Source organism: Podarcis gaigeae, assembly GCF_964106915.1.
Source record: "Podarcis gaigeae genome assembly, chromosome: 3".
NCBI lineage: Eukaryota > Metazoa > Chordata > Lepidosauria > Squamata > Lacertidae > Podarcis > Podarcis gaigeae.
This window is the reverse complement of record NC_139680.1, coordinates 57123589-57149819: the sequence shown is the minus strand read 5'-3', so window position 1 is coordinate 57149819 and position 26231 is coordinate 57123589. Positions and strand designations below refer to the sequence as shown.

Sequence of the window (26231 nt, the reverse complement as noted above, 5' to 3'; positions counted from 1 at the left end):
CCAGAGGTCCGTTCTTAACCTGAAACTGTTCTTAACCTGAAGCACCACTTTAGCTAATGGGGCCTCCTGCTGCCGCCGCGCCGCTGGAGCCCGATTTCTGTTCTTATCCTGAAGCAAAGTTCTTAACCTGAAGCACTATTTCTGGGTTAGTGGAGTCTGTAACCTGAAGCGTATGTAACCTGAAGTGTATGTAACCCGAGGTACCACTGTACTTACATCATAGGAGCCTACACAACACAAAACACTGTTGCTGTATGTAGGTTTTATTTTATTTTATTTTTTATCTTATATTTTGGAAATGTACATCCAGGCCTTTTCCCCCTTTAAATTTGTTTGGGGCCCCCAAACAAATAGCTATAGCTTGTTTAGCTTTTACGAAAATCCGGCACTGGAGCCTAGAAGGGTCAACGGTCCGTCTCTGCAAAAGGCTGAAGATATGAAAGCAGCGGGCTATTGCGGCTCTGGATGGGTGTGCAAGGCGAAGCCACAGGGGGGCGCGTGCACGCGTGCTACCATGCCTGCAATTGCTCCACTGGAAACACGGCTGCGTGCTTCTAATCACCGATCTGTTGCTGACGAGCAGCAGCACCGGAGAAGCCACTCCGTTGGACCCTTTAGCTTCAGAAACTGAGGGTTGAAAACAGCCGGTCGCGACCCCGTTCACCGCAGGCTTGCGAGGATCTTTCCTTAGATCCCTATGTAACAAATAAGCTCTGCCATTACGACGTCCCGTTCCACGGAACCTCTGTGCAGGGGGGGGGGGTTTCCTGGCGGAACCCTTTCCCGGTTACACGAAGCGTCCCGTCTTGCTGCGGCGCTTCCTGCTGGCGGACTGCAGGTTAGTGATCCTGGCGAGGCACGTTCGCCTGAGGACGCGAATGCGGCAGCCCAGACCAATCCCTCCTCCTGCTTCTGCTGTGGACTAGTCTCTGTAAATACATAACCCTTAGTTGCAAGAACCTTACCGCCAGACTCTGGAGAACTGAACTTTCGATTCCCCCTTCGGGAATTATGAACGCTAATTGTTGGCTTCTTTCCCTTTCTCCTGTAATTGAGTTGCTGCTTTTGTTGGTTGGCTTTCTCCTTCCTGTCTCCCCCTTTGTATTAAGGCGTAATGGTTACATAAGTAAATAAACTGTGCCTGGTTGGGAAAGGAGGATGCGTGGGACTCTAGTCTGGGGTGCTTTCAGACGTAGGACCCACATCTAATCTAAACGGGGGCGTGAGGACGCCTTTTGATTTTCTCTTGCCCTGTATTTGCATGGTGGTAGCGCAGCTGTTGCGACCCATCCTGGAATGCAACCGTGTGGGTCCCGACCCACATGCTGGAGACCAGTGTTAGCTGGAATAGCATTTACCCCACCCCCAAAACGGAGTACAGCGTGGTCGTGATTCCTTCTGGCAGCTTTACACATTACAAAATTCTACACAAACGTTTATTGTGTGGCAGGTTTGTGCAACTACCACATGCATTGATAATTAGTTTGGCAGGGAAATGTGTTTTATCTCTTCTAAGAGGAATCTAGGCAATAACCTTGGCTCAAATTAAGCTCTTAATATGCTGCAGGGAGTGATACAGTCATCTCCTTATGTACTTCTTTATTTCCATATTTTGTTAATATGGAAAGAAGAGTCCTGCTGCCTCTGACAGTTCTTGGGCTTGTTCATTTTATAGTGTCATGATCAAACTCTCAAAAGTAAAAGGTTTGATGTAATTTCAGAATCTGAAGGAGTTGTAAGGTTCTGAAATGCTGGCTGTGACCATAAGTGTACTTATTTCAGAGTTACCCATATTGAATCTGGTAGGACTTAACAGCCAAGGAAACATGCTTAGGGCTGAAAGTGCTCTTTCTAGTATACTGCAATCTGGATTAAGTGGAGTGATTGGTACAGGCCTGATGGATGAGTTTTGCCCAATGATTGAATTAGATGACTTTTGAAACCCTTTTGAGCAGCAATGGGGAATCTTCTTGGGGAAGTGGCATGGCTCAGCAGTAGAGCACTGCTTTGCGCACAGAATGTCCCGTGTTCACCCCATGGCATCTCCAGGTAGGGCTGAGAATGTCTCTTACCTAAGAACCTTAGAAGCTTCCCACAGTCCAGTGTGGATGAATGAATGGTCTGGCTCGGTATACAGTATTTCTGTATCTAACCTCATGCCCAGTGACCAAACATAACCCTCCGAGCCTCTCTGACTGCCCCTTGGGACTCTTCCTGGGCATTGGGTACTTAGAATGAATGTCTACCACACCTCCTCTCTCCAAATGTTTATCCTTTAAATTAATGTGTCCTTGAACTCTTGGTGGCCTGGATAGAGTATACTGTGTGTGATGGAGAGAGAGATCCCCTTCGCTGCTTTTTGAGTCTGTCCTGTTAAGTTGGGATATACCTGAATAATAGACAATAAGGAGAAATAAGAGGTTGTAAGATATTTCATGTTTAAAATGAAGAAAAAATGGTATTTATCTGCCTAAATGCGCTATGGAACGTCTAAGGATTGCAGCATAAACTTTCTAGTTTTCCCCTTTTTCATGGTCTCTTAACTATTTTCGCTCTTTTCCATTAGTTTAAAGGCAATTAGAGTTGATGGTACAAAAATTGGTTTTCTTCAAGCATATCCTGAGGCTGTTGCACAATCTCTCTTCCTAAAGCTTAATGTACAAAGATTTGACAGTGAAATGTCAGTGTAGAGTGTGCACAGAATTCTAAATCAGTGCCAGGCAAGAAATTCTAATTTGGAATTTTATTACCAAACTGACTACCTGTTTAATCTATACTGCATTGATTATTTCCAGATTTGCTGTGCTATGAATGTCTTTGCTCATTTTAACCCACAGACGTTTGAGAAGCCTCCATAAATGTAAATATCATGCAGGGTGGGAGAATAGAGATGGACAATGACAGCTGCTAAGGCAAAAATTATGTTCAAACCAGAGTAGATTAGATTAGATTCCTTAAGGTTTATATATGCTTTCTATTTTTGGGAAAGTTTGCAGCCTTTGAATGAGCTATAAATCCAGAGATGCAACTTTTTTAAAAAATGTGAGGGTTTTTTTAGGCTAATATGACCTAGAGAGGTGGATGGGACACTGTGTGGTCTGTAGGGCATTTGTTGTGCATTGGGTAAATCCTTACTGCAGTCTTGTTTAAAAAGAAGCTTTGAGCTCCCAATTGGAGAAATGTATAAAACACTAAAGGGTCATCTGTCATGGATGCTTTAGTTGAGATTCCTGCATCGCAGGGGGTTGGACTAGATGACCCTTGGGATCCCTTCCAACTCTACAATTCTATGATTCTCTGACTACTGTTGTTCTTTGAAAAACAAAGGTTAATACTGTGCAGTTTTAAAAATCTTGAACATCACTATTTTCAAAGCCACCATTCCAAAGTCATTTCTCCTGTGTTCTCATTCATTCTAAGTACCCAATGAATATTGAATGTAAAATAGAAACCCTATGAAGAAAAGCTGCTTTGATAATAATTTGCTAACACTGCGTTTGTAGATGCCTCAAGTCTACCTAGCAACTGGAAAGGCATTAAAATCCTTCCAGTGGCGCAGTGTGTCAGTGTTTCTGGCTGTTAACCAGAAGGTTGGTGGTTCGAGTCCACCCAGGGATGACTCTGGGCAGGATTCCTGAATTGCAGGGGGTTGGACTAGATGACCCTCATAGTCCTTTCCAATTCTCTGATTTTATATGTCATCATCATGAATGAAAAAGCAGTTAAAATTTGTGAACATTATTATTTATCAACCCCCACTGGTGTGCATGGCACTTTACAAAGGGCCAAAAGTCTTTTTATGGCCAACCTCTGCCTAAAGAACCACTTTGCCAACAGTTTCTTATCCTGCAAATATACACTCGTAGTTTGCCCATGTCATTTAGCAAATATACTTAGATGCACATTTTTCCAAAATTGGGACAAATGTATATTTGCCTGTCGGAACCATTTCAAATAAAAGTGTGCTGTGTGGTTATTGGTTTGGGTTTTTCCTCTCCTCTGAGGTCATGAACGTAGATTCCATGGACAGGTGCCCAATTCAGTTTTCTCTGCTTCCTGGCTCTGGCACAAAAGAAAGCCGTGACTAAGGGAGGGGAGTGCTTCTTGCTTCCCTCCCTCTTTTTTTTCTGTGCTTATCTGCACTAGATCCAGGTTCTGCTTTTTCCTTTAAAAATCCCACCCTGAGATGATGCAGCTATATGAGAGTGGGCACAGAAGGCATTTCTAAGGGTCTGTTGGCACATTTCCTCCAGTTTCCTGACGCATTGATTCAGCATCTGCCAAACCTTCAGGCTATAGGTCACAGTCTGCACTGATTAGTTTAAAGCGTTGAACCAGAGAATCTCCCTTTCTCCTTCCTCCATCCCTTTCTGTCGGTGAAGGTAGTCAACTCATATAAGGGAAGCCACCATGCTAAATAGATCCTTCAGTTGCTTGGTACCATGCCCTGTGGTTAAAGTGTAGTGTTCAACTGGGATGAGTGTGGGAAACATCAATTAAAATTGATCCAACAGCATTGAAGACAAGAGAGGTCTGGTATTTTCTGTCACTGCTGTGGTCTAAAGATCGATATGTTCCCACTTTGCGTCCTAAAGGACCTTCAGTGAAGCTCTAATCACACACTAACTTGTGTCTAGTGCACTTGAATGTAGCACCCCACCCCAACATTGCATCTCTGATTGCATGGGCTTCCCAGTTGTGTAGAGCTTCTGCAAACAGTTCTCTTTCAGACTTCTTTGCTCAATATGTGAAAGTCAGGGTGAAGGGAACACAGTGTTGGGGGTTGGGCCAGTCCCACTCCTGCTGCTACATATGAATGTCCTGCATGCATGTGTCTATATAAGGCACGGCTTTTCTAATTGTGTTTAACAAAATCTATTTAACCACATGATTGTAACCAAACCTCCGAGTCTGGAGCTGAACATTCAAAGCAAAGATGTATTAGAAGGAATGTAGGTTTACTTCACCTTTGTGAGACTGTGAATTTTAATTGGAAATGGTTTGGCTATAGTGAGGGTTTTTACAGCCAACCTCTGTGACTGATCTTGCTGATGTGAGCCTGTGTAGTCAGAACAATAAAAAGCATTTTACAATTTGCCATAAACCGCTCCTGTAACTATGAAATGGGCATCCATTGCTGCTCACCTGGTGGAGTCAGAAACTGCTTCCTGGCTTTAGCACAAAGTAAGTACTAAGCAACAGCTCCCAGAGCATTTGATCATGTGTTCTTTAAAAACTGGGTCCCGGCACCTCTCAGGTGGGCGCCACTCTAAGAGAACAAGAGTTCATGGTGAGTTCCGGCACCTCTTTTTCTAGAAAAATTGCACTTTGACTCCTCAGCACTGGTTGCATTTATGAGACTTCAGTTATTGGGCTTCCGGCTTCCATCCTCCTGTGTAGTGGTCACATACAGACACGGTTAAAGAGCCAACACATTTACTATTTCAAAACAACATTTGAAAATACACCAAAGGCTTAGCCAGAACAACTCTTGAAAATCAGCTGAGACCTTTCAGTTTTGCTGACTTTAGGGGGGTGAAGATTAAGGTATATGATGCAAATATAAGAAACCGGTCCAGCGAGTCCTTTGTACACAGAGACCAGATGGCCACTTCTAGAGCCTTGATATGCACTTCAGAGGGTCGAGCTGTCAGGAGCATCCAAATGGGGAGGAAGGAAGGGCTGCTACATTGCAGAGAATTGTGTGAGTGAGCAAAAGAATCAGAAGGATATTGTAAAGCTGAGGACAGCGAGACACATTTAGCTCTGCTTTGGGGCTCTCCTGGAAACAGCGGAGAAGCAAGATCTGTTGGGGTGTTAATTCTGTGAACCCCTCCAACCTCTGCCCAGGTTGTATATATGTGTAAATAAATATTCCAAGGATACCAAACCCGGAGTAACCGCTGGAACCCCTGGCATTTCTCACTGCTTGGAAATCAGGGTGGCATGTAACAGTAAACCTCCTTTTAGAACAGCTGCATCGGTTGTTGGTTCGTTTTTGGGCCCAATCCAAGGTGCACATGTTGGTGTTTAAAGCCCTAAATGTGGTAGGCCCCAAATATATGAAAGTCCGCCTTCTTACCTCCAGACCCTCTCACATGTTAAGATCAGCAGAGGTCACCCTCTTGGTAGTTCTGCTGCCCCAGATTTATTTTTTTTATTAATTAACAAGGGAGTCACTACCATCATAAAAACAATCATAAAACTTCTCTGTGGCAACCCATAAGCTGTGGAACTCCCTCTTCACAGAACTTGCCTGACACCTTCACTGTACAGTTTACACTGAATGCTGATTATGCACCTCTTTACCCTGCCCTTTGACACTTGAGATGCGTATTTTTAGGACCCACCCTATTCTTGTGATTGTCATATCATTTAAACTATTTTTAATGCTGTATTTTAAATGGTTGTGCCCTACCTAGGTACCTTAGGCTTATGGGTGGATAATAAATCAAATAAATAATCAATAAATCTCCATTGTGGTTTATAGCTTTTGATTTCTATTTAATTGAATTCTAAATAAGTCATTTTGGGTGTTTTTTGTTGTTTTTAAATCGGTTGTCACCTGTCCTTCAAATGAACTCAATATTTATTTTTAGCTAGGATTATAGTTCTGGAGAGAAGGGAGATTATTATTCATTTTCAGATGAATTTGTGTGGGTAGGGAAGCAAATGTGGGGGGTTTGAATCTGGCTGTTAAAAATGTGTGCTGTGAACCATGTTAGATTCTTTTAAAAATATAGAGACAATTTATAAATACTCAAAATAAGTGTTAGGGTAAAAAGTAAATCCGCATTCATCTGAAAAAAAAATGGTGTACATAGATGTTCTGATGTTATCAGCCCTCTTGGGAAAGAGAAAGAAAGAAAGAAATTCATTTGAAAATAAATAACATCAAAAGTAAATAATTTTATTAATTAACAAGGGAGTCACTACCATCATAAAAACAACCATAAAACTCCATGTGGAATATTTTGCCTCTAACTTTTCCTCAAACCAGGCCAAGAGATGTGTGGGCTTTCAGTTGGCTAAAGAAAATCCAAAATCTCGATAGAACATGAAAGAGACAGAACAAATGAATTCTATGTAAATCTGAAAGCACTTGCTTTGCCATCCAAAAAATTGAGCACTTCAAAGTAATGATGCCTGTGGGGAAAAAGAAATGGGATGAAATTAGGGAAGTGAAATATATGTTAAGTTAGATAAAAGGAAAAACAATAAAGAGAGCAGATGTAATTTTTGGTGGTGATTGCTATCTTCATCTCCTTTTTTCTCATTTAGGTTAGGCGAAGCGTGTCTTGTTCAGAGGTAAAACTGAAAGGGAAAAAAATACCTTTGCCCATTCCAGTTTTTATTTGTCTAAAAGCTGAGGACTTTTCCTCTTAGCTATTACCAGAGGGAAAGGAAAGTAAGGGTTTTGTTGGGTTATAATCTCTCTTAATAACTATAAAAAGCAGAAAACTTCCAGTACCTTGGTGTTTTAGGCTCATGAATCTTGCAGAGATGGGGGAACTTTGCCAGGTATTAATTCAGAAAGCCTCAGAGCCTAACTCGGAAAGAGAAAGATGTTGTCTTTACAAATGCTGTACCTGAACCAAATCAATTATTGTAGGGTAGCTTTGTGGATCATATTTGGGCCTGAATCTTCATATCCTCTGTATCAGGGAGGAGTCCCGTCCCCCAGAATGCTGCAGGATTTGCTTTTCCTGAATGGGATTTGAAAACCTTAGCAGTTGCAGGTGAAACTAGGTTAGGTAGAAAGTCACTTTGTTGGGGAAATAACTAGGAAGAATGCTGATTTTAACATATACCTTCAGACTTATTCGTCTGTTTTGTTAATGAAATGCCTAACAGGCCCTCCAAGTTTAAAAAAAGGAGAGGGAGAAAGAAAAAGTACCCAATAGCTTCTATCAGGGCAACTGAGATAAAATAAAAGCAATTTAAAATAATAAATCAAGTAACAGTGACACAAAATTGGCATTATTTAAATTGGAGATGTCAGTGGAATACATGCAAACAATGGAGTATCTGGTTAGAATAAATCCAATAGATGTTTTAAAAGGCATCACCCAGGCACCATGGTTTTTCATATGAATACTTTGTGAACCTACTTGGGATGTAAAAAGGTAAAGGTAAAGGTACCCCTGCCCGTACGGGCCAGTCTTGACAGACTCTAGGGTTGTGCGCTCATCTCACTCTATAGGCCGGGAACCAGCGCTGTCCGTAGACACTTCTGGGTCATGTGGCCAGCGTGACAAGCTGCGTCTGGCGAGCCAGCGCAGCACACAGAATGCTGTTTACCTTCCCACTAGTAAGCGGTCCCTATTTATCTACTTGCACCCGGGGGTGCTTTCAGACTGCTAGGTTGGCAGGCACTGGGACCGAACGACGGGAGCGCACCCCGCCGCGGGGATTCGAACCGCCAACCATGCGGTCGGCAAGTCCTAGGCGCTGAGGTTTTACCCGCAGCGCCACCCGCGTCCCTCGGGATGTACATGAGTGCTAATCCCATTTTATCAAATTTGCTAATCTTATAGTAGTAACTGGAAGCTATAGGGGAATGTTTCTATGTAGCAGTAGCAACATAACAATTAAAGTTGCTGCTGGTTTTTCTCCAGCATTCAATATAGCAAAGCCATTGAGTAGCCATAGTTTAGTAAAGAAGGTGGGGACTGTGGCTAGAGAGTGGTGTTGATGGCTGACTGGGTTCTTGGTGTTGGTGTCGAACTATTAGTGGTTATGCTTTACTAGACCTATAACAAAAATTTCAAGGACTGACCTAGTTATTGCTGGAGAACTTCAAAACACACTTGGTTGGTTTCATGTGGAATAAATCAAGGAGGCATTATGAAAATGCTAATTGGCCATTTATATTGCTGAACGCCTGCAAGATAAAATGTCAGACATTCCATAAATTAAGAACCCTATTCAAAATCAAATATTAATATCTTAATTTTTTTTTAAAAGAGGTTTAAACGTGAGCTTTGACATCAGACTTTCCAGGGCAGTTGTGTTTTGAAAATATCAATCTTTTTCTGCTTGACCCAAATCATGGTGTGCCAATGACTAGCATTAGAGAAGAGGGGTGGGGTGCGGGGAGAGAAAAATAATTTTGTGATAGTACCTTGTATTGTGTTACTTGTTGTTCATGACTCCTGAGCATCACCTGGCTGTAATGTCCACATTACCTGCCCTTTGACTTGCCAAGGCAAAATTATTTTTATTTATATCTTGCCTTTCCTTCAGTGCTGGACCCAAGGCGGCTTGCAACATGAATTAGAAACAGATACAGCTAAAAAAACTAACCAGTTAGTTATAAATAGTAAAAAATAATAGCAACTATTAAATAAGATTCTAAATAAAAAGCAGCACTGAATCAAAATAACTTAAAACTGTTTCAAAATGCAACAAGAGAAGCAGAAAATAAATATACAAAGCCAGCCATTAAAAGACCCTGCTGCAACAGCCAATTAGTGGCCAAAGGCCTGCCCAAACAAAAAAGTCTTTGTCAACGAAAGGAAAGCAGAGAGGGGGCCAGCCTAGCCTTCTGTGGGAGCAGCTACCAAGAAGGCCCTCTCTCGTGTCCCCACCAAATGTGTCTAAGGGTGGTGGAGCCAAGAGGAAGGCCCCTCACTGAAGATCTTGACACCCAGGCAGGCTCATATAGGGATATACCTGTACCTTCAGGTAGCTGATAGGTGTGGATGACACCTATCAGCCAATCACCCATTCCCACCACCCTTCTGAGTAATACCCCTTCCCACCCTTTCACCCTCCCACTATATATAAGGGTCTGGTGACTTCTGTTTCAGTGTATCTGAATAAGTGTGCAGGCACACGAAAGCTCATACCAATAACAAACTTAGTTGGTCTCTAAGGTGCTACTGGAAGGAATTTGTTTATTTTGTTTAGATAGGTCTGAAAAATAAGATGCAATTAGGCATCATCAACCTGGATTGATTTCTCCTCTGTGCTCCTTTCCAGAAATGACCATTTTATTATGGAAGAGTTTTCATCGAATTACAAATGGCAGATTGTTGCCACAAGTGAGTTTGTCCCTCCATACCCATACTCATGGCTTTGAGGAGGAGAAAATAAAGAAGAAGCTTCAGCAATTTGCAGGTGGATCTGTTGACCTTTCTAAAGAAGATGATGGGATTGGGATACTGACATTGAACAATCCAAGGTTTATGAATGCGTTTACAGGTATTAGCAATGTGTTGTGGATGTTTTTTGCAATTTGTTATGTACATTTATATATTCTTTCTCTCTCCTCTTTGTATGATGCCCAGAGAGTGATAGCTATTGGGTGTCTAGTATAGCAAAGAAGTGAATACTTTCTTAATTATTAATACATTTAATAATATGTGTTTGCTTCCTCTTCAGTATGTGCAAAGGCAGAAATGACTCCTTAACACTTGCCTTCAAATGTGATGAGAATTATCTTGCAATCACAGAGATTTTAAATGGGTCGTGTTCTTCACAGGGACTCTGTAATACCACACTTTAGATGTTGAAAAAGCCTTTTCTCACAACGGTTCAGTGAGCCTGAAGCCAGATGCCCCAGTTCTTTTCTCTTTGTTTTATATATCTGCCCAAATGTACTTAATTCTTGGTTTATTTAAATTCATAACCTGGTCTTTTCTTAAGGCTCCAAGTCCAAAGTAATATTCATAAGGATTTTCAATATAGAAATGTAGGTGGATTAACCAAATGCTGATCTAGAAATTGCTACTGAATGCCAGCATGGATTTTTTTAAAAAAAAAACACACCTTGTATTGCTTCTGGAAGTTGCTCTGACTTCCTCAGTGTTCCAGAGAAAGGGCATAAAAGCTGGACAAGCACTTTTCTATAGACCTGTATGCTGGTCTAAGGGTACCAGACGTCCCCATTCCTGGGGACAGTCCTCGGATTTACAAATCAGTACCCATACAAAATCCATTGAAGTTGAAAAGTGTCCCCGGATTCATTGGAAAAAATCTGGTAACCTTAGGCTAATCATTGCTGACCATGGAAACTGAAATATGACCACAGGGGTGGAGGATTTAGGAAATCATAGGTCAAGTCCTCTCACTGTGAATTACAGCTAGAAACTTATAACCGTGGAGACCCTGGAATACTGATACATTCTCCCATTGGGTGGCGTTTGGCCACTGCATGCTTACGTTCTTTCAAGAGTTTGGATAGGATACTAATAAATAAACTAATAAAGGATTCAAATCAATAAATATTCCATATTGAGAATCCATTAAATCATCTGGGGGTATTAAAAGTGTCAAGCCACAGGTTTACCAAGAAAAATAATTCACTAGAGAAGTGTGAGGAGTATCTACATGTGAGCATGTAGAGCAGTGACTGATAATTCTTTTCCTCTGGGAGGTTGGGGGGGGGTGTGGCCAGCATGATTTTGTGGTTAGTCCCGTCTCTTTTTCTGGTTTGTTTGTTTTTTAAAGATGTGTAAGCCATTATATCATGCTCTCCCAGCAGCCGTTTCATGTTACCTCACACTCCACAGCATCGTTTTGTGAGACTATATGCCCTGTGGCCTGCGACTGGCACCCACAGCACTTCCTCAAAATTCCAAATGTGCTCATTGGCTTAAAAAAAGTTTGGTGACCCCTACCCAGCCATTCCCCTGGAGGGACACTTGGCACTTTTCTTCCACTAGCACTTTCCAAAGTGCGTAGGAAAGAGGTGCAGCCAGGACAGAGTCGACAATAGTTCTGTTTTTAAAAAATAGAAAGTATAGATGCTGATAGTATAGCCTTTTCATATAGAATCGTATATCATTATCATAGAACCATATAATTGTTTTCAAACTAGCTTTTTTCTAATAAAATGCATTCGAAAGGTGACCCTCACATGTTCCTTCTTTTGATGGCAGGTGTGATGATGCTAGAGCTACAGGAGAGGGTTGCTGAATTGGAAAACTGGACGGATGGAAAAGGGCTAATTGTCCATGGTGCAGCAAACACTTTTTGTTCAGGGTCTGATCTGAATGCCGTCAGGGCGCTGTCCAGCCCACAGGTAATAGTAGAAATCAATTTCTCATGCACTGTTTAATGTTCTGAGCCACTTGTTCCTCAATGAAAGATGACCCTGAAAATCATCATAAGAAAACAATAATTATTATTCTCTTTTGTGTCTGGATGCTGAATGTGCTGTCAGCATTTCAGAAGTGAATGACAAATTGCAAGTAGTGCAAGTGTAGGGGTCGTGTCTTTGATTTATTACTCAGAATTTCCTCGCTGGAAATCCTTCCTTCAGCCTATTGCATTTCTTCTTTAAAACTTTTTAAAATCTCTTGGGCTCTTCACAGAGAAATGAGACTGGTTGCAGATAGTAAGATGAGCTTGATTGGTTTCCCAAGCTGTTAAAGTGGATCGGTCTCCTTCACCTGCAGTTCAGTTAATGGGAAAGAAATCTATGTGGAGGGAGACTCCTGTTAAAAGGAAGCTATTTAGACTGCATTCCAAATACAGTGGTACCTTGGTTGTCGAACTTAATCCATTCCAGGCATCCATTTGACTCCAGGAAACGTTTGAAAACCAAGGCGCAGCTTCCAATTGGCTGCAGAAGCTTCCTGCACTCAATCGGAAGCCACATCCGATGTTCGGCTTCCAAGAAACATTCGCTAACCGGAACACTCACTTCTGGGTTTGCGCCGTTCAGGAGCCGACTTGTTCAGGAGACAAGCCATTTAACAACCTAGGTACCACTGTACCCACTTATCTGGGAACAAGCTCCATTGAACTGAATGGGACAACTTCTGAGAAGATTTTTGCAAGGTTTATTTTATTCCTCAGATAGCAATCCTATGTACACTTGGAAGTAAGTCCCACACTGGGATGGGTTTCTGAGTAAACCTACATAGGATGAGGCAGAAATTCCCAGTATCAAGCTGGTTGTTGTTCTTGGCCACAGAGGATATTTGTCCATTTTATTCCCTGCAATCACATCTCATTCTTTGCAAGAATTCAGCCACAGCCTTTGTTTAAATAATGGCAGGATTAATACTAGGTTTTTAAAAAGGACTTGGATCCATAAAGCGACATAGGACAACTAAAAGCTGTCATTAGTGCTGAGTAACCTGTCCAGTGTTGCACATGTCAATTAACAGCGGTTTTCAAGCCAGCGTTGAAAAGTGCTCTCACTTTCCTCAGGACGAAATGAAATGAATGGCTTTGTTTATTGTTACAGCAAGAAAAAAAGACAGTGCTCTCCCAACTGATTGCTGTATGTTTCTATCCTTTGGAAATCTCATTTCCAAAATGTGAGAAATAAAATAAATTTACTCCTTGGCATGAGTCATAAACTTGTGCAATTACTGTGACCCAAATTTGGTTCAATAAAATTGTTTCCTGGGTTTGTTGGCATGGACCACACATTGTATATTCCTCACAGTATGAAGCGGAGGTCTGACTTGATTTGGTTAAAACACTTTCTCAGCAGCAGACTTACCCCAGTTTTCTAAGGTGTTTTTTTAAGTATTTGTTAAATTGCATTCTCTGAAAGCATGTCAGACTTCCCAAATCACTTTGGTAATTAGCTGTGTAAAGTTATCTCACATTCTATGTCCCTTTGATTACAATAGGAGAGCTAAGCATGTGCTGTAATCTCTCCCTTTTGAAATTCCTTTCACTTGGCTGAATTCCCTGATATCCAGCATTAGTCATTTTGAAATCAGTGGATTTAAGCCTACTCTGAATATGACAAATGTTGCATATCACCCTCTGTTTAACTACAGTGAGAGGTTCTTTTGCTTTCTGGTATCTGAATCATAGGAGAGTTGTTTCTAAATTATGGCTCAGAACTCCCAGTGTCTTTCAAGAACCTTGAGTGTGAGTTTTCAGACTATATCTTGCCTGGCAGTAATTTATTTTCACCCTTGCTTGATGTTTCTCACTGCACATTTTGAAAATAATTACAGTAAGTCCTACATTCTGGGGATTGCACCCAAAGCCAAAATGCATATAGTCAAAATACATTGGGTACAATGGCAAGTGGGACTGCCAAAGTCTTTTCTTCCCAGATGCCTGCCTCCTTTCTTCCCTTCTTTTAATTGTTAAAAAATAAATAAATTGCCAAGCGCTTAAAGCTCACAAGTTAAGTGTGTGTGAGTTGCAGGCTTACTGTACAGCATGTTACAGGGTCGCAAACAGGTTTTGTTGTTGGGGAATGGTGTTGCCCTGTGGGTGTTGAGAAAATACGAAAAATGTCACTGGTCTTTTCCAGCAGTGGTGAAAAGACTTGGCTACTTGGCGCTGGTTAGCTTAACACAGCATTGCAGCAAAAAGGACTGGGGAGAAGCAAAGTTCTTCTCTGGAAGTTCACATGTTTGTGTGGTCTCAGTAGCCCATAGTTTAACTTATTGTGCGGTGCAGAGCAGCTAAATGTTAGCTGGAAATCTTCTCTGAAAGAACTACCCAAACCACTGGATATGTCTTTCTGTAGCAGCCAGTTTTGTCAGAGGAGAATGTTTGATATGTAAGACATGGCCATGAGTGGCTACCTACTAGTCATGACGGCTATATATGCAGCCTCCTTTCACCTGCCTATGGACTTTCTAGAGGAATCTGATTGGCCACCATGGGAAATAGGATGTGGAACCAGATAGGTGCTTTTGGTCTTATTCGTCAAGGGCTCCTCTTCAATCTACTAGGCTCATTTAACTGAAGCCAAGAGCCAAAGCCTTTTCAGTCTCTGCCTTCCATGGCATTTAATTAATAAGATATTAATAATGGCCTGCATTCCCCAGTCCGCCTTCTGGTTGCCATTCAAGAGTTAGCACCAGCTGACAGTCTTACTTTGTAGAAGCAGAAATGCTCTGAGATCATTAATGTGGCTTTGTTTTGAAACTCTTCACTATGAATAGTTCCTCCCCCCCCTTCCCTTCCATAAACACAGACATCTTTGTATTCATCAACACTTTAGACTTCTCTTCTGGACTGCTTTGTGCACTGCTCAGTGTGTTTTTTAAGTTAAATAGTGAGATCACTGCTTAGGGTGGAAAATGTCTTTGTTCTTCAGCTTTATTCAATCCTATTTCATTTATGAATAGAATTTGTATTCCTAATTATATTATTTATATATAGGGTTTGCTATCTGCCTTTCACCCTGAGCTGTCTTGCAGTGTCTTACAACAGTTAAAAAGTGAATGCAAGCCAACAACAATACCATGTCAAAACAGTGATAAAATTGCACACACAGAGAGAGAGATGTGCAGCCACTCAGGCTGCCTTTAGGTAGACGAAGAAGAGAACAAAAATGTGTGCCAAATAGATAGAAATAAAAACAGAAAAGGCTAAGGGTCTCAAATTCATTTTTTAAAAATGTTTTGCAAAATAAAAAAGCCTGTGTATTGTAAAAGCTAGGAATCGGCATCTAGAGACTGCAGAGTCCCTATTTCAGCCACTAAGCAGTGTGCAAAATAACAAATGCAATATGCTTATATAACAAGCAGCCTGAGAAAGTGCAAGATAATACAAGATAACAAAAAGAAAAATGCCCAAAGCAAAAACACAGCAGCACATTTTGAATTGTCTTTAGTCAGGAGCCCCTTCCCTCTTCAGCCTCTCCCTTGCCAAGGCACACCCTGACCCAAAATGCAACACTCGCCTCACTGTTCACCATCCCACCCAAATTCTGTGCTACATCTGCATAAGTCATACAATATGCACTAATTTAATATCGCCCAACCCATACTACATCTTCACCAGCACACACAAGCACACCATTAACCCAGTCACTCCTACTTGGTCACCAAACACTATCTCCGGTCACTCATTCCACTGGGGCCTGACAATGTGGACAACGGGCTTGTAGCAATGCTGACTTGCCCTCTTAACCCGCTTGGATGGGGGGAAATAGTGGGTGGGTCCAGGACGTGGCTAATGCATCGTTATGTGGCAGGGTGGTGCTGCAACCACTCCTAATAAAGCCTGCCCTGGATCCAATGGCAGGCAACACCTTCCACCTAAATGCAAAGACCTCTTTTCTTGGGAAAATGCTTAGTACAGATGTTCTTGGATGAAACCAATTATTCTGGCCCTTACCAGTTTTGGGTAGAACCTGGTTTTGCAGCCCAGTTGACCTTGCTAGCCCTGATGGATGACCATCAGGAGAAGGTTAAGTGACTCTTGCTTTATCTTTCAGCAGCATTTGAGACCATCAACTATAGATTCCTCCTGAATTAGCTCTATAGGTTAGTGGTTGCAAATGCTATTCTGTACTTACCTGCAGGGCTGGTTCCATAGAGTAGCATTGGATGACTATGTGTCTAAGGAACGTGAGAAGAGTTTGCTGGATCACGCCAGTGAGCCATCTCATTTAGCATCCTGATCTCACAGTGGCCAACCGGATAGATGACTGTGGGAAACCTGTAAGCAGGACCCAAGCACCAGAGTCCTGGCAGTTATGCTGTGGAATGTCCCGGTGCTTATTTTGTCTCCAGTGCTATTTAGCATCTTTATGGAGCCATTGGTAGCAGTCAGTAGCTGATTTGGAGCACAATGTCTTTGGTACAGTTTAGAGTACAGAACCTAGGCAAAACGTTTAGGAAAGTTATTATATGTCAGCTCAGTTGGAATCAGTAGAACATTCCAGAGCAGCTATTCCCTTTGGGCATTTGTGTACCTCAGGATAATTTTAACTGTTTTCCTCCTTCTTTATAGGATGGGATGGACATGTGTATGTTCATGCAAAACACCTTAACCAAACTCATGAGGTCAGTGTGTTTTATCTGTTTAACTTTTAAAATGTTCAACAGCTTGAATTGTAGGTCTAGCAAAAAATAAATAAATCCAAAAGTGGCATCTCATGTTCGCATGTTGCATGATTTGTAAGCCTGGAGATGTTGGAAACTAAAACGTTGGTTCTTATAAGCAGATGACATTTAGAACTCTTGAAGTTTTCCGAAATGACAACAAAGCCTTTGGTGGTAGGGGCAGGGACATACCACCCCCTGAAACTTCTGTCTCAATTTCTAGAAAGTGTTGAAGTCATCTCTTAAAAGCTGGCAAGCAGTATGTCCACAACCTACATAGGGGTATGGAAGCAACATGTGCAGAGGAGGAGACTGTTAGTTTAATCCACCATCTGTTCCCCCACCCCCACAAAGGTTTCTCTCTCTCCAGCATTTCTTAAGGCTCTCTTAGTAACTGGGAAGCCTTATTTCTCGTGCCGCTATTGTTTTGGATTATTTCTGACCTTCAGTTTTATGAGAGGGCTTTTTTTTTTGGTAGAATGACCTAAGGACTTCCAGATGAGAAACAAAAGTCCATCCTTCTCTGACATTTAATCCTGTTCCCCATTGTTTCAGATGTTTCTATAACAGAATGCAGACTTACTGCTGCATAGAATAATCACTGCCCAAGGTCACATGAGGAAAAGGTGACAGAGGATGAAAGACCGTGAGGCAAACTTGTGGGAGAGGGAGCTTCGGAAAACGAATTCCCCAAAATTTGTAGCCAATAACCTCTCAGTCTCCAGTTCTTCGTGACACATCTTATAACTGAGTTTCATTATCGGTTCATGTCAATGTTGGGGGCTGTAGCTTTCATACACTATTTCTAATTTTGGCCTCTTGAGAGCTCAAAACCACACTAGCCAGGTACACATATTAGCTTTTGAGTTGTTCCTCTAAATGTGTCATGCAGAATAAAAAAGATTAGAAAATTTAACAGAATGTCTGACTCTGGTTATGTGTTTTCCCCCAAAAGAAACTTATTTATATATGCAGAGATAAGGTAGCTTTCCGGGGGGGGGGGGGGTGTCATGACAGGGCACCACAAATGTACAAAACTAAACAGGTGCCAGTCCTCCATAAAGTCTGAAAAACATAAAAGCTTACAATTCCCCCCCACCCGGCAGTCTTCACAATGTGTGTGCACTTTAATGCTTACTTTCACCTTTTTTAAAAATAAAAAAAATTATTAAAACGTAATTTTATTAATCTAGGTTTTCAAGATAGCCTACAAAAGAGAACCGTAAAATAAATATGAAGCAGATCTACTGCTTTTTTTTGTATTTTTACTGTTGCTTTTGTTTCTTATGTTTATGTGTCATGCTTACTTTCCAAGACAAACCGTTGTTTGTCTTGGTTGGAATAGCATGCCTTTTGATCATTTAACCCTTTGACTGTAGTTCTAATTTTGAATGGTTTCTTTCTTGCTGCCCGTTCTGTGTAGGTTACCTCTGATTACAGTTGCATTAGTGCAAGGGAAAGCTCTGGGAGGAGGAGCGGAACTCACCACTGCATGTGACTTCAGGTAGGGTTAAATGCATCCCTGAGCAGACTTGGGACTCTGTTCAGACATTATTTTCACATTTGGATTGTGCCCAGGGAAAGAGTGGCAGATACAATCTCATCTACTTCATTCTCCTAGCACTTTTCTTTCATGCTGCCATAGTATCGTGGGTTTTTTTAAACAATACTTTGTGCTGTTTGTTCTTGGCTTTAAATAGAATAGATTGCCTTGAGTATATGTTGATAGAAAGGCAATTTAACATTTTTTTTATAAGTAAAAGGGAATATTTTAAAGGGAACGCCTACACCCATTTGAGTGTTTTGTCCTATGTTGTGAAAATGTTGGATTACAAGGAATCTTTTTAACTTCCACAATAAGAGAACTGGTTACATAAGAACATGAGAAGAGATCAGGCCAAAGTCCCACCTAGCCCATCATCCTGTTCAAATGCCTATGGGAAGCTCAGAAGAGGACATTAGTACAACAGACCTCTGCCCGCTCATTATTCCCACCTACCACTATACAGAGGGATACTGCAGCGGAACATAACCATTTTGACTAGAAGCAACTGATAGTCATATCCTCCTTGAATTTGTCTAATCCTCTTTTAAAACCTTCTGGATGGGTGGCCATCACTACTTCCTGTAGCTTAGTCATAAAGTCAAGCAATTCCACTACCCCCTTTCTTTATATTTGAACAGCTCATTTTGGAGAAAAGCCTGAGAACGAAATGCCCGTCTCTTTAATGGCATAGATTCCCAATTACATAGTAACTTTCCTGTCGCATTGCAAGCTGAAACATGCCCCCCCCCCCATGGATTCTGTCTACCTGAAGTAATTAGGAAATCTCTCCCTGCTGTCACCTTTTTACTTCCTCCTTCCTTGCTTGTTGAGAAGTATCAACCTTTCATCCTCTTAGGCATCCCTTGTCAAGTCCCCAAGTGCCTGTAGTGATTGTTTGAGTGCACACAGCCATACCTGCATAGAGAATTGTATCAAATTGTATCTACAGGGTTTAAAAAAAACCGGTCATCTCCTCAACATCATGGGTAATCCTTGCTCTGTTGTCTAGTGTGGGTTGCTTAGACAGTAAACTGTTTGCTTTTCTGCTTGCGCTATCTTACCTGTTCTCTCTCTCCTCTCCTTATACCTTCATCTCTGACTTTAATAAAAAACTTCTTCATTTGAAACCTGGGTGTGAGGTGCTGATTGAATACTTCTGACGACCCAGGGGGCTTCCCCCTGCATGTCAGACTGCTCTTTCACACTGCATGCATTGGTGGAAAGCAGGGGTGGGCGAAACAGGCTGACCTGAACAACCAGTTTGGTACAGTGGTTAAAGCATTGGACTAGGCTTTGGGAGATCAGGGTTCAAATCCCCACTCAGCCATTAAGCTCACTGGGTGACCTTGGGCCAGTCACTGTTTTTCAGCCTAACTTACCACATTGTTTTGTTGCTAGGATAAAATGACAAGCGGGGAGAACTTCTCCCTTGGGGAGAAGGTGGGATAGACACTTACTAAATAAATAACAAACTCACTGATTGGTGACAGGAGAGTTAGCCAGTGGTTGTCCCCAGTGCCATTTTTCTAGAACACTTGTTCTCTTAGAATGGCAATGGCGCCCACCTGAGAGGTGCCAGAACTGAGTTTCGGCAAGTTCTGGCTGAAAAAAGCCCTAGTTGTCCCCTCCCCGGTGGTGAATTAACCTGTAACTCTTGGGAGTTCCTTTTTTCTGGTAGCCGGGGTGGCAGGCAGAAGTGGAAGTGTCACAGCATGGGTTTGCTCTCCAGGTGGCTGGACATTCACCATGCTCATGTGCTGCTGGAGGATGAGCTAATGTTACAGGCATGCCAGAAGAATGCCGGCCATTTGGAGTTCAGGCCCAGTTAGCTTGGCCAATGGTCAGGGGTACTGGGTGTTCATAGAATTGTAGAGTTGGAAGGTACCCTGAGGATCATGTAGTCCAACCCCTGCAATGCAGGAATATCAGCTAAAGCACCCATGACCCATGGATCACTTCCTCTACCCGCCATCCTTCTTTAGTGTTCGACTCCTGTGCTAATGCCACCTCCTTGTGTCTGAATCTATGTAATTAGGTCTCAGGTTATTTGGCACGGAAAAAAATGAAGTTGAAGAGCTATGTGCAGAAACAAATTTTCAACTTCTTTTAAGGGGGGGGGGGGAGAAGCATCAATTAAAAATAGCTCTGCATTTAGCCACACAGTTTAGATATTACTCTATAATTACAAGCATGAAATACTGTATAATTACAAGCTGGCCTGAGGTGGGAAACTTCAGTTTGATATCTCATGTTTAATGCTTCTGCTAACTGAAGATATGGCTTTAACTTCAATCACTTTCGAGCTCCTCCCAGTGCTACTAGCAATGATATAGAAATGGAGGGGGGGACGGAGAATAGGGCATTAGCATAGGTCTGATTACTACATTACATGGCTGGCTTTTCTGCCGCTCTGTCTCACAGTGTTCTGGTAAGGGAAGAGTAAAGAAATCCGAGGAAGATAGGGAGGAACTTGCTGGCACACGCTCTATGTGAACGAAGCCCTCAGGTCCCCCTTCTCTGTTGCAGTTCAAGGGAGATGCAGAGCTGGGAAGCAGAAGTTTGTAAGCTGGAGGTCAGTTCCACTGATCACCCGGTTATGGGAGAAGGTGACCTTTGAATTGGACTAGAAAATAAAATGCTGAGCAGGTTTCTATCCTGAATAACCCACACTTACCTCGTCTGGATAAATGGAGGAGGCACAGCCTAGACCTTTATAGACACTTTAGGTCAGAAGGTCAGCAGTTTGAATCTGTGCGATGGAGTGAGCTCCTGTTGCTCTGTCCCAGTTTCTGCCAACCTAGCAGTTCCAAAGCATGCCAGTGCAAGTAGATAAATAGGTACCGCTGTGGTGGGAAGGTAAACAACATTTATGTGCACTCTGGTTTCCCTCACGGTGTTCCATTGCCCCAGAAGCAGTTTAGTCATGTTGGCTGCATGACCTGGAAAGTTGTCTGTGGACAAATGCTCCCTCGGCCTGAAAGCAAGATGAGTGCCATAACCCCATAGTTGCCTTTGACTGGATTTAGCCATCCAGGGGTCCTTTAGCTTTACCTATGATATTCTTGAAGCAGACTCTACATCTGTAAATCGTCCCCCCCCCCACTCCAGTCAGTCTAGAATACTGCCAGAGGTGTCTGGGATTTGTAACTCTTGATTCTTCAGCAGGCCTGTAAATGTGGGAGACCTTATCTCTACACATCTCCTAACTAGAAACTAGAATTTTATATTTGCAAAGCACATTTGTACATGGGCAAAATACACACAGCTTTGTTGTGTGTGTAAGTGATACCAAAGTAATCTGAAGAAGTGTGCATGCACACGAAAGCTCATACCAAGAACTAACTTAGTTGGTCTTTAAGGTGCTACTGGAAGGAATTTTTTTTGTTTTGACTATGGCAGACCAACACGGCTACCTATCTGTAACTGATACCAAAGTAGATTCTGAGATATGTGGCTCCATCACACTCCCCTCCTCTCCTCACTCCCCCTGCTTGCCAGTGAATAAAGCTTTGGAGCTATGGCAGATCAAATTCTTGCATTTTCTAGGTTGCTTATCCTTCTCTTCTAGGAAAACTGTAAAAATCATTAGTATTCCAGACCATGCCACTTGAATCACAAGTCATATCATTAGAGAGGAACACACAGGCGTTGTTATGGTCTTTTTATTTCTTCTTTTTAAATCGAGAGCAGCGGTCCAGTAAACAAGATGGTTTTAATGCGAAATGAAGTTTCCTCTGTTCACAGTTCTTTCTTACAAATATATGGCCTAAATTTCACACCGAGCATTCACATATGAGCTCTTCTTGAGAAATGTAAGCTGACAAAACACTGCTGCGAGCTTGGTGCAGTGTGTTCATGTGAGCCAATGATGTGCTCACAGAAATAAGGTGCAAGCTAAGAAACGGAGGGATCGCTTTATGCATGAAGTGTGAGGGATACTCATTTTTAATCTTCCATTGGTCAGCTGAGTTCATGATATCTGCAGTGACCTGCAAAAGTCAGACCGGCCTTTTTAATCATCTGCATTTTAAACACGTTTTTAGAGCTGCAAGCCGCGGAGGCTGTCCTGTTAAGAAAAATGGGCATGACTCCACCTAACTCAGTCTGCCTGCCCTCAGCCTGGCTCAGAACTACCCGTAGAAGGTGGGGATTCAGCCTGGCTCCCTTTGCATTCAAAGCATGGGCTCCACTCCTGAGCCACAGCCCTTCCCTTGTGTTTAATTTCCATCCTGTTTCAAACAATGTGTCTGATATCTCAGCTGGCTAGAGCATGGTGCTGATAAGGCCAAGGCTGCAGCTTCAATCCCTGTATGAGACAACTGCATATTCCGGCATTGCAGGGGGTTGGACTAACCTGTGGGTCCCCAGATGTTGTTGGACTACAACTCCCATCATCCCCGAGCTCCGGCCTTGCTAGCTAGGGGTGATGGGAGTTGTAGTTCAACAACATCTGGGGTCCCACAGGTTGAGAAATGCTGGACTAGATGATCCTCAGAGTCCCTTCCAGCTCTACAATTCTATGTATATAGCCCAGAGTTGCCATTTTCCCAGCAGCATGGACCACAGTGTTTTGGATTATTGTCTAGTTGTTGGTGTGTTTTTTTCTGTTTATTACCTATTAATAGCAATAATCCAAACAAATTTCTCTATATTTGAAAGCAGATTCAAGCAGATACATATTAAACAGGGCATTCTCCAGACAACCTTAAAAGTCCATGTTCAGTGCGGAAGATTATTTGTCTGCATGACTGAGTTCTGTGTAGCACACGTGATAATATTGGCTTATGTCCACATAATGTTCCTCCTGTGTAGGCCTGCGAGGGAAGCATGGAGAATGGTGGCAGCAGTGCCTGCACATTTATAAGAACTTCTTCTCTCAAAAATTATGCCTTCCATGTTCAGGTTGTTACAGCATACATTCCTTTAATCTTTTTTTCTGGTTAAAATCAGTGGGAGAAACTCAGAGTTCTGCCTACCCAGCAAATAAAACCTATGCATGTATTGTTGCTTCTCCAGAAGCTCTCAATCTGCATATTGTCTCTGTTTTCTGTATGATCCTGATCTCAGCCTCATTCTTCCTTCTTCGTAACCGCCGCCCCATACTTGCCTGCTGCTCCCTCTCTTCTTCCCCTCCGTTATCCACCCCTCATTCCTTCCTGCTTCCTGACCTATGTGCGACTGTCTCTCTTTCTCTCCCCTGATAATCCACTCTGACTGTGCCAAGGTTTTATCACCACAACGATAGTACGCAATAAGGTAAGTTCATAGATGTTGTGGAAGACGTGAGCTGTGAAGGCCAGCGGATGCTGCCGAACAATTTACTGTGGCAAGCCTGTTCAAGTCTCTGGCCCTATTCCAGCAAAGTACAGAAACATATCATCAGGTTCATAAGACGAGCCCTGATGGAAGAGACCAGAGGCCTGCCTGGTCTAGCATCCTGTTCTCTCAGTGGCCAACCAGATGCCTGCAGGAATCCCTCAAGCAAGACACGAGTGCAGCATCAACTCTTCCTAATTGTTCTCTCCAGCGACTGGTAGTGAGAGGCACATCGCTGCTGATTTTGGAGCTAATATATAGTCATCATGGGCAGGAGTCTTTGATAGTCTTGTCCTCCATTAATCTGTATAAGGCCCTTTTAAAGTTGTCCGAGTTGGTGGCTACCACTATGTTGTGGGGTAGCGAATCCTATAGTTACCTGTGTGCTGTGTGAAGCACTTCCTTTTGTCTGCCCTGAAACCTGTAACATTTGGCTTCCTGAGGTGTCCCTTCCTTCTGCACACCATGCACAATTTTGCACATATCATTTTCTCTCTCGTTTATTTGCCCTATCCCCCCCCCCAAAAAAAAGGGTCCTGGATGTTGTGACCTTTCCTCATATGGGAGTTACTTCAGCCCCTTTATCATTTTGCTTGGCCTTTTCCAATTCAGCTGGTAACTGCACTAGTTTTCCTCTGCAAAGTGGCATTAACCTCAGCATTGTGCTTCTCTATTTTTAAAGCACAATAACATGAGACGCAAAAAAAGGCAAGGTCCTGACAATTATAGCAATTGCCATCTCTCTCTCTCTCTTTTTTTTTTTACTGAACTATAGAACAAAATCTCATTTTTCTCTGTTGTTTTCCCCATCACTTCTTGATTCTCGTGCTGCCTGGATTCTTCACTAAAATGTGAATGTTTTGAATAAATCTACACACTAAGACTAGGGCTTTAAATAAATCTACAGACTAGGACCAGGGCTTTGAATAAATAAACAGACTAGGACTAGGGCTGACAATTTGTGCATATTTACTTGGGAGTAAGCCCCATTTAGCATATTTGGCATTCCTTTAAAAAAAAATAAAAATGGGACCAATGGAATCCTGATGACCAAAAAATGTTTCCTTAGCTAAGAAAGCCCAGCAAAACATGGGCTGCTTCATGGCAAAACAATCCCTCCCAGTCTTGCCATCTGATTTCAGCCCCATGCCCATAGGGTTTTATGTGTGTTCATTAAGAGGTTTAAAGACTGTCTAGGCAAATCTAAAAAAATGTAGTATAAACACTGACAACTGGAAAACAGTGGCCTGCGAGTGCTCCAGTTGGAGAACAGCCTTTACCAAAGGTGTCATGGACTTTGAAGACACTCGACTCAAGGGAGAAACATGCTAAGAGGAAGGCATGCCTGGCAAATCCATACTGTGATCAACTCCCGCCTGGGAACCAATGTCCACACCGTGGAAGGACATGTGGGTCCAGAATTGGCCTCCAGTCACTTACGGACTCATTGTTAAAACCGTGTTTATGGAAGACAATCTTACTCGGCTACGAGTGATCGCCGAAGAAGAAGATATGTGTTCATTGCAACTCCTCAGACTGAAGTTGTTGAAAATGAGCATAGGTTGTCCTTAAACAACCCCTGACCCATGCTGAGGTGGTAATAAGAATCTGTCCTTGCGTATTTCTGATCTGAAAGGTAATATTCAACCTAATATAAAAATGCTGGCTTCTCATTTTGGATTAAAGGTTGTTGTCTTCCCTTTCAAAGTAATCCATTTGTTTTGCCTTACTTTGGATTCAGTCTCTGCAAATTGCTTGCTTGATGTAGCATTAGCCTGCCTAACGTTAGAAAACACTTACAGTCTGCATCTTGCCATCCGAAATTGTGCTTTGCATAGGAATGAGGCAGAGAGAACTGAGATAGCTTGACTGCTAAGCTTCAGTATAAATTAACAACTGAATACTTGTTTCTCACTGACAGGTTAATGACCCCAGAGAGCGAAATTAGATTTGTCCACAAGCAGATGGGCTTAGTACCAGGCTGGGGAGGAGCTGCCAGGCTCATACAAATCCTTGGCAGCAGCCCTGCCCTCAAGTTGCTGAGTGGTGCTGTAAAAGTGGATCCAGAGACCGCCCTTCGCATTGGCCTGGTAGAAGCCGTGTTGTCCTCGTCTGATGAACTTGAGTCACTGGAAGAAACACGTACATGGCTCAGACCATACACAAAGGGCCCTCCTGCAGTAATTCAGGCTGTGAAGAAAGTGGTTTCTGCAGGACGAGAGCTGCAGTTAGAAGCTGCCTTGATGACCGAAAAAGAGGTTTTTGGAACTGTTTGGGGTGGGCCTGCCAATTTGCAGGCTTTGGCTCAGAGAACAAAACATAAATAAATGACACACAAAAGAAATGGTTTTGATCTTTCTTTTCCAAACAAACAGCTGCTGCCAAACAGGGATTTGGGAGAAACTGTTAAGAATTGTATCAACTCAGTGGGCATTAACTTTCTGGGACGTTTGATTATAAGCCCCCTATACTCTGATCATAGCTAAAGTGGAGATTAGGGAAATTTGTTCTTGAAAAATAAAAGAAATGCTGGGAGCTTAGTCCCAGGTAGGGTAAATATATATGTATATATATTTCCCTTCCAGCAACTTGCTGCATATTGC

At 42.4% G+C, this 26231-nt stretch overlaps 1 protein-coding gene across 3 annotated transcripts; it reads left to right on the top strand.

Moving 5' to 3' along the window:
• Positions 1-522: 522 nt before the first annotated feature.
• On the top strand, positions 523-25972 carry ECHDC1 (ethylmalonyl-CoA decarboxylase 1). 3 transcript variants are annotated; one of them, XM_083731465.1, is made up of 6 exons: positions 523-838; positions 9985-10206; positions 11886-12028; positions 16675-16727; positions 18190-18270; positions 25550-25972. In XM_083731465.1, the coding sequence occupies exons 2-6, from the start codon at positions 9987-9989 to the stop codon at positions 25953-25955; spliced, it is 903 nt and encodes a 300-aa protein (XP_083587591.1). In that variant the 5' UTR covers positions 523-838; positions 9985-9986; the 3' UTR covers positions 25956-25972. The 3 variants fall into 3 exon arrangements, with proteins under 3 accessions (XP_083587591.1, XP_083587590.1, XP_083587592.1); XM_083731464.1 differs by having other exon boundaries at positions 837-5184; XM_083731466.1 differs by lacking the exon at positions 523-838 and adding an exon at positions 905-1047.
• Positions 25973-26231: the final 259 nt, after the last annotated feature.

Bases quoted from the DNA above. Each gene is read 5' to 3' on its own strand.
- ECHDC1 (XM_083731464.1), top strand. From the start codon at position 5,124: ATGGGCATCCATTGCTGCTCACCTGGTGGAGTCAGAAACTGCTTCCTG. The intron at 5,185-9,984 runs GTAAGTACTAAG...GCTCCTTTCCAG, and splicing joins CTTCCTGGCTTTAGCACAAA to AAATGACCATTTTATTATGG. The intron at 10,207-11,885 runs GTATTAGCAATG...TTTTGATGGCAG, and splicing joins GTTTATGAATGCGTTTACAG to GTGTGATGATGCTAGAGCTA.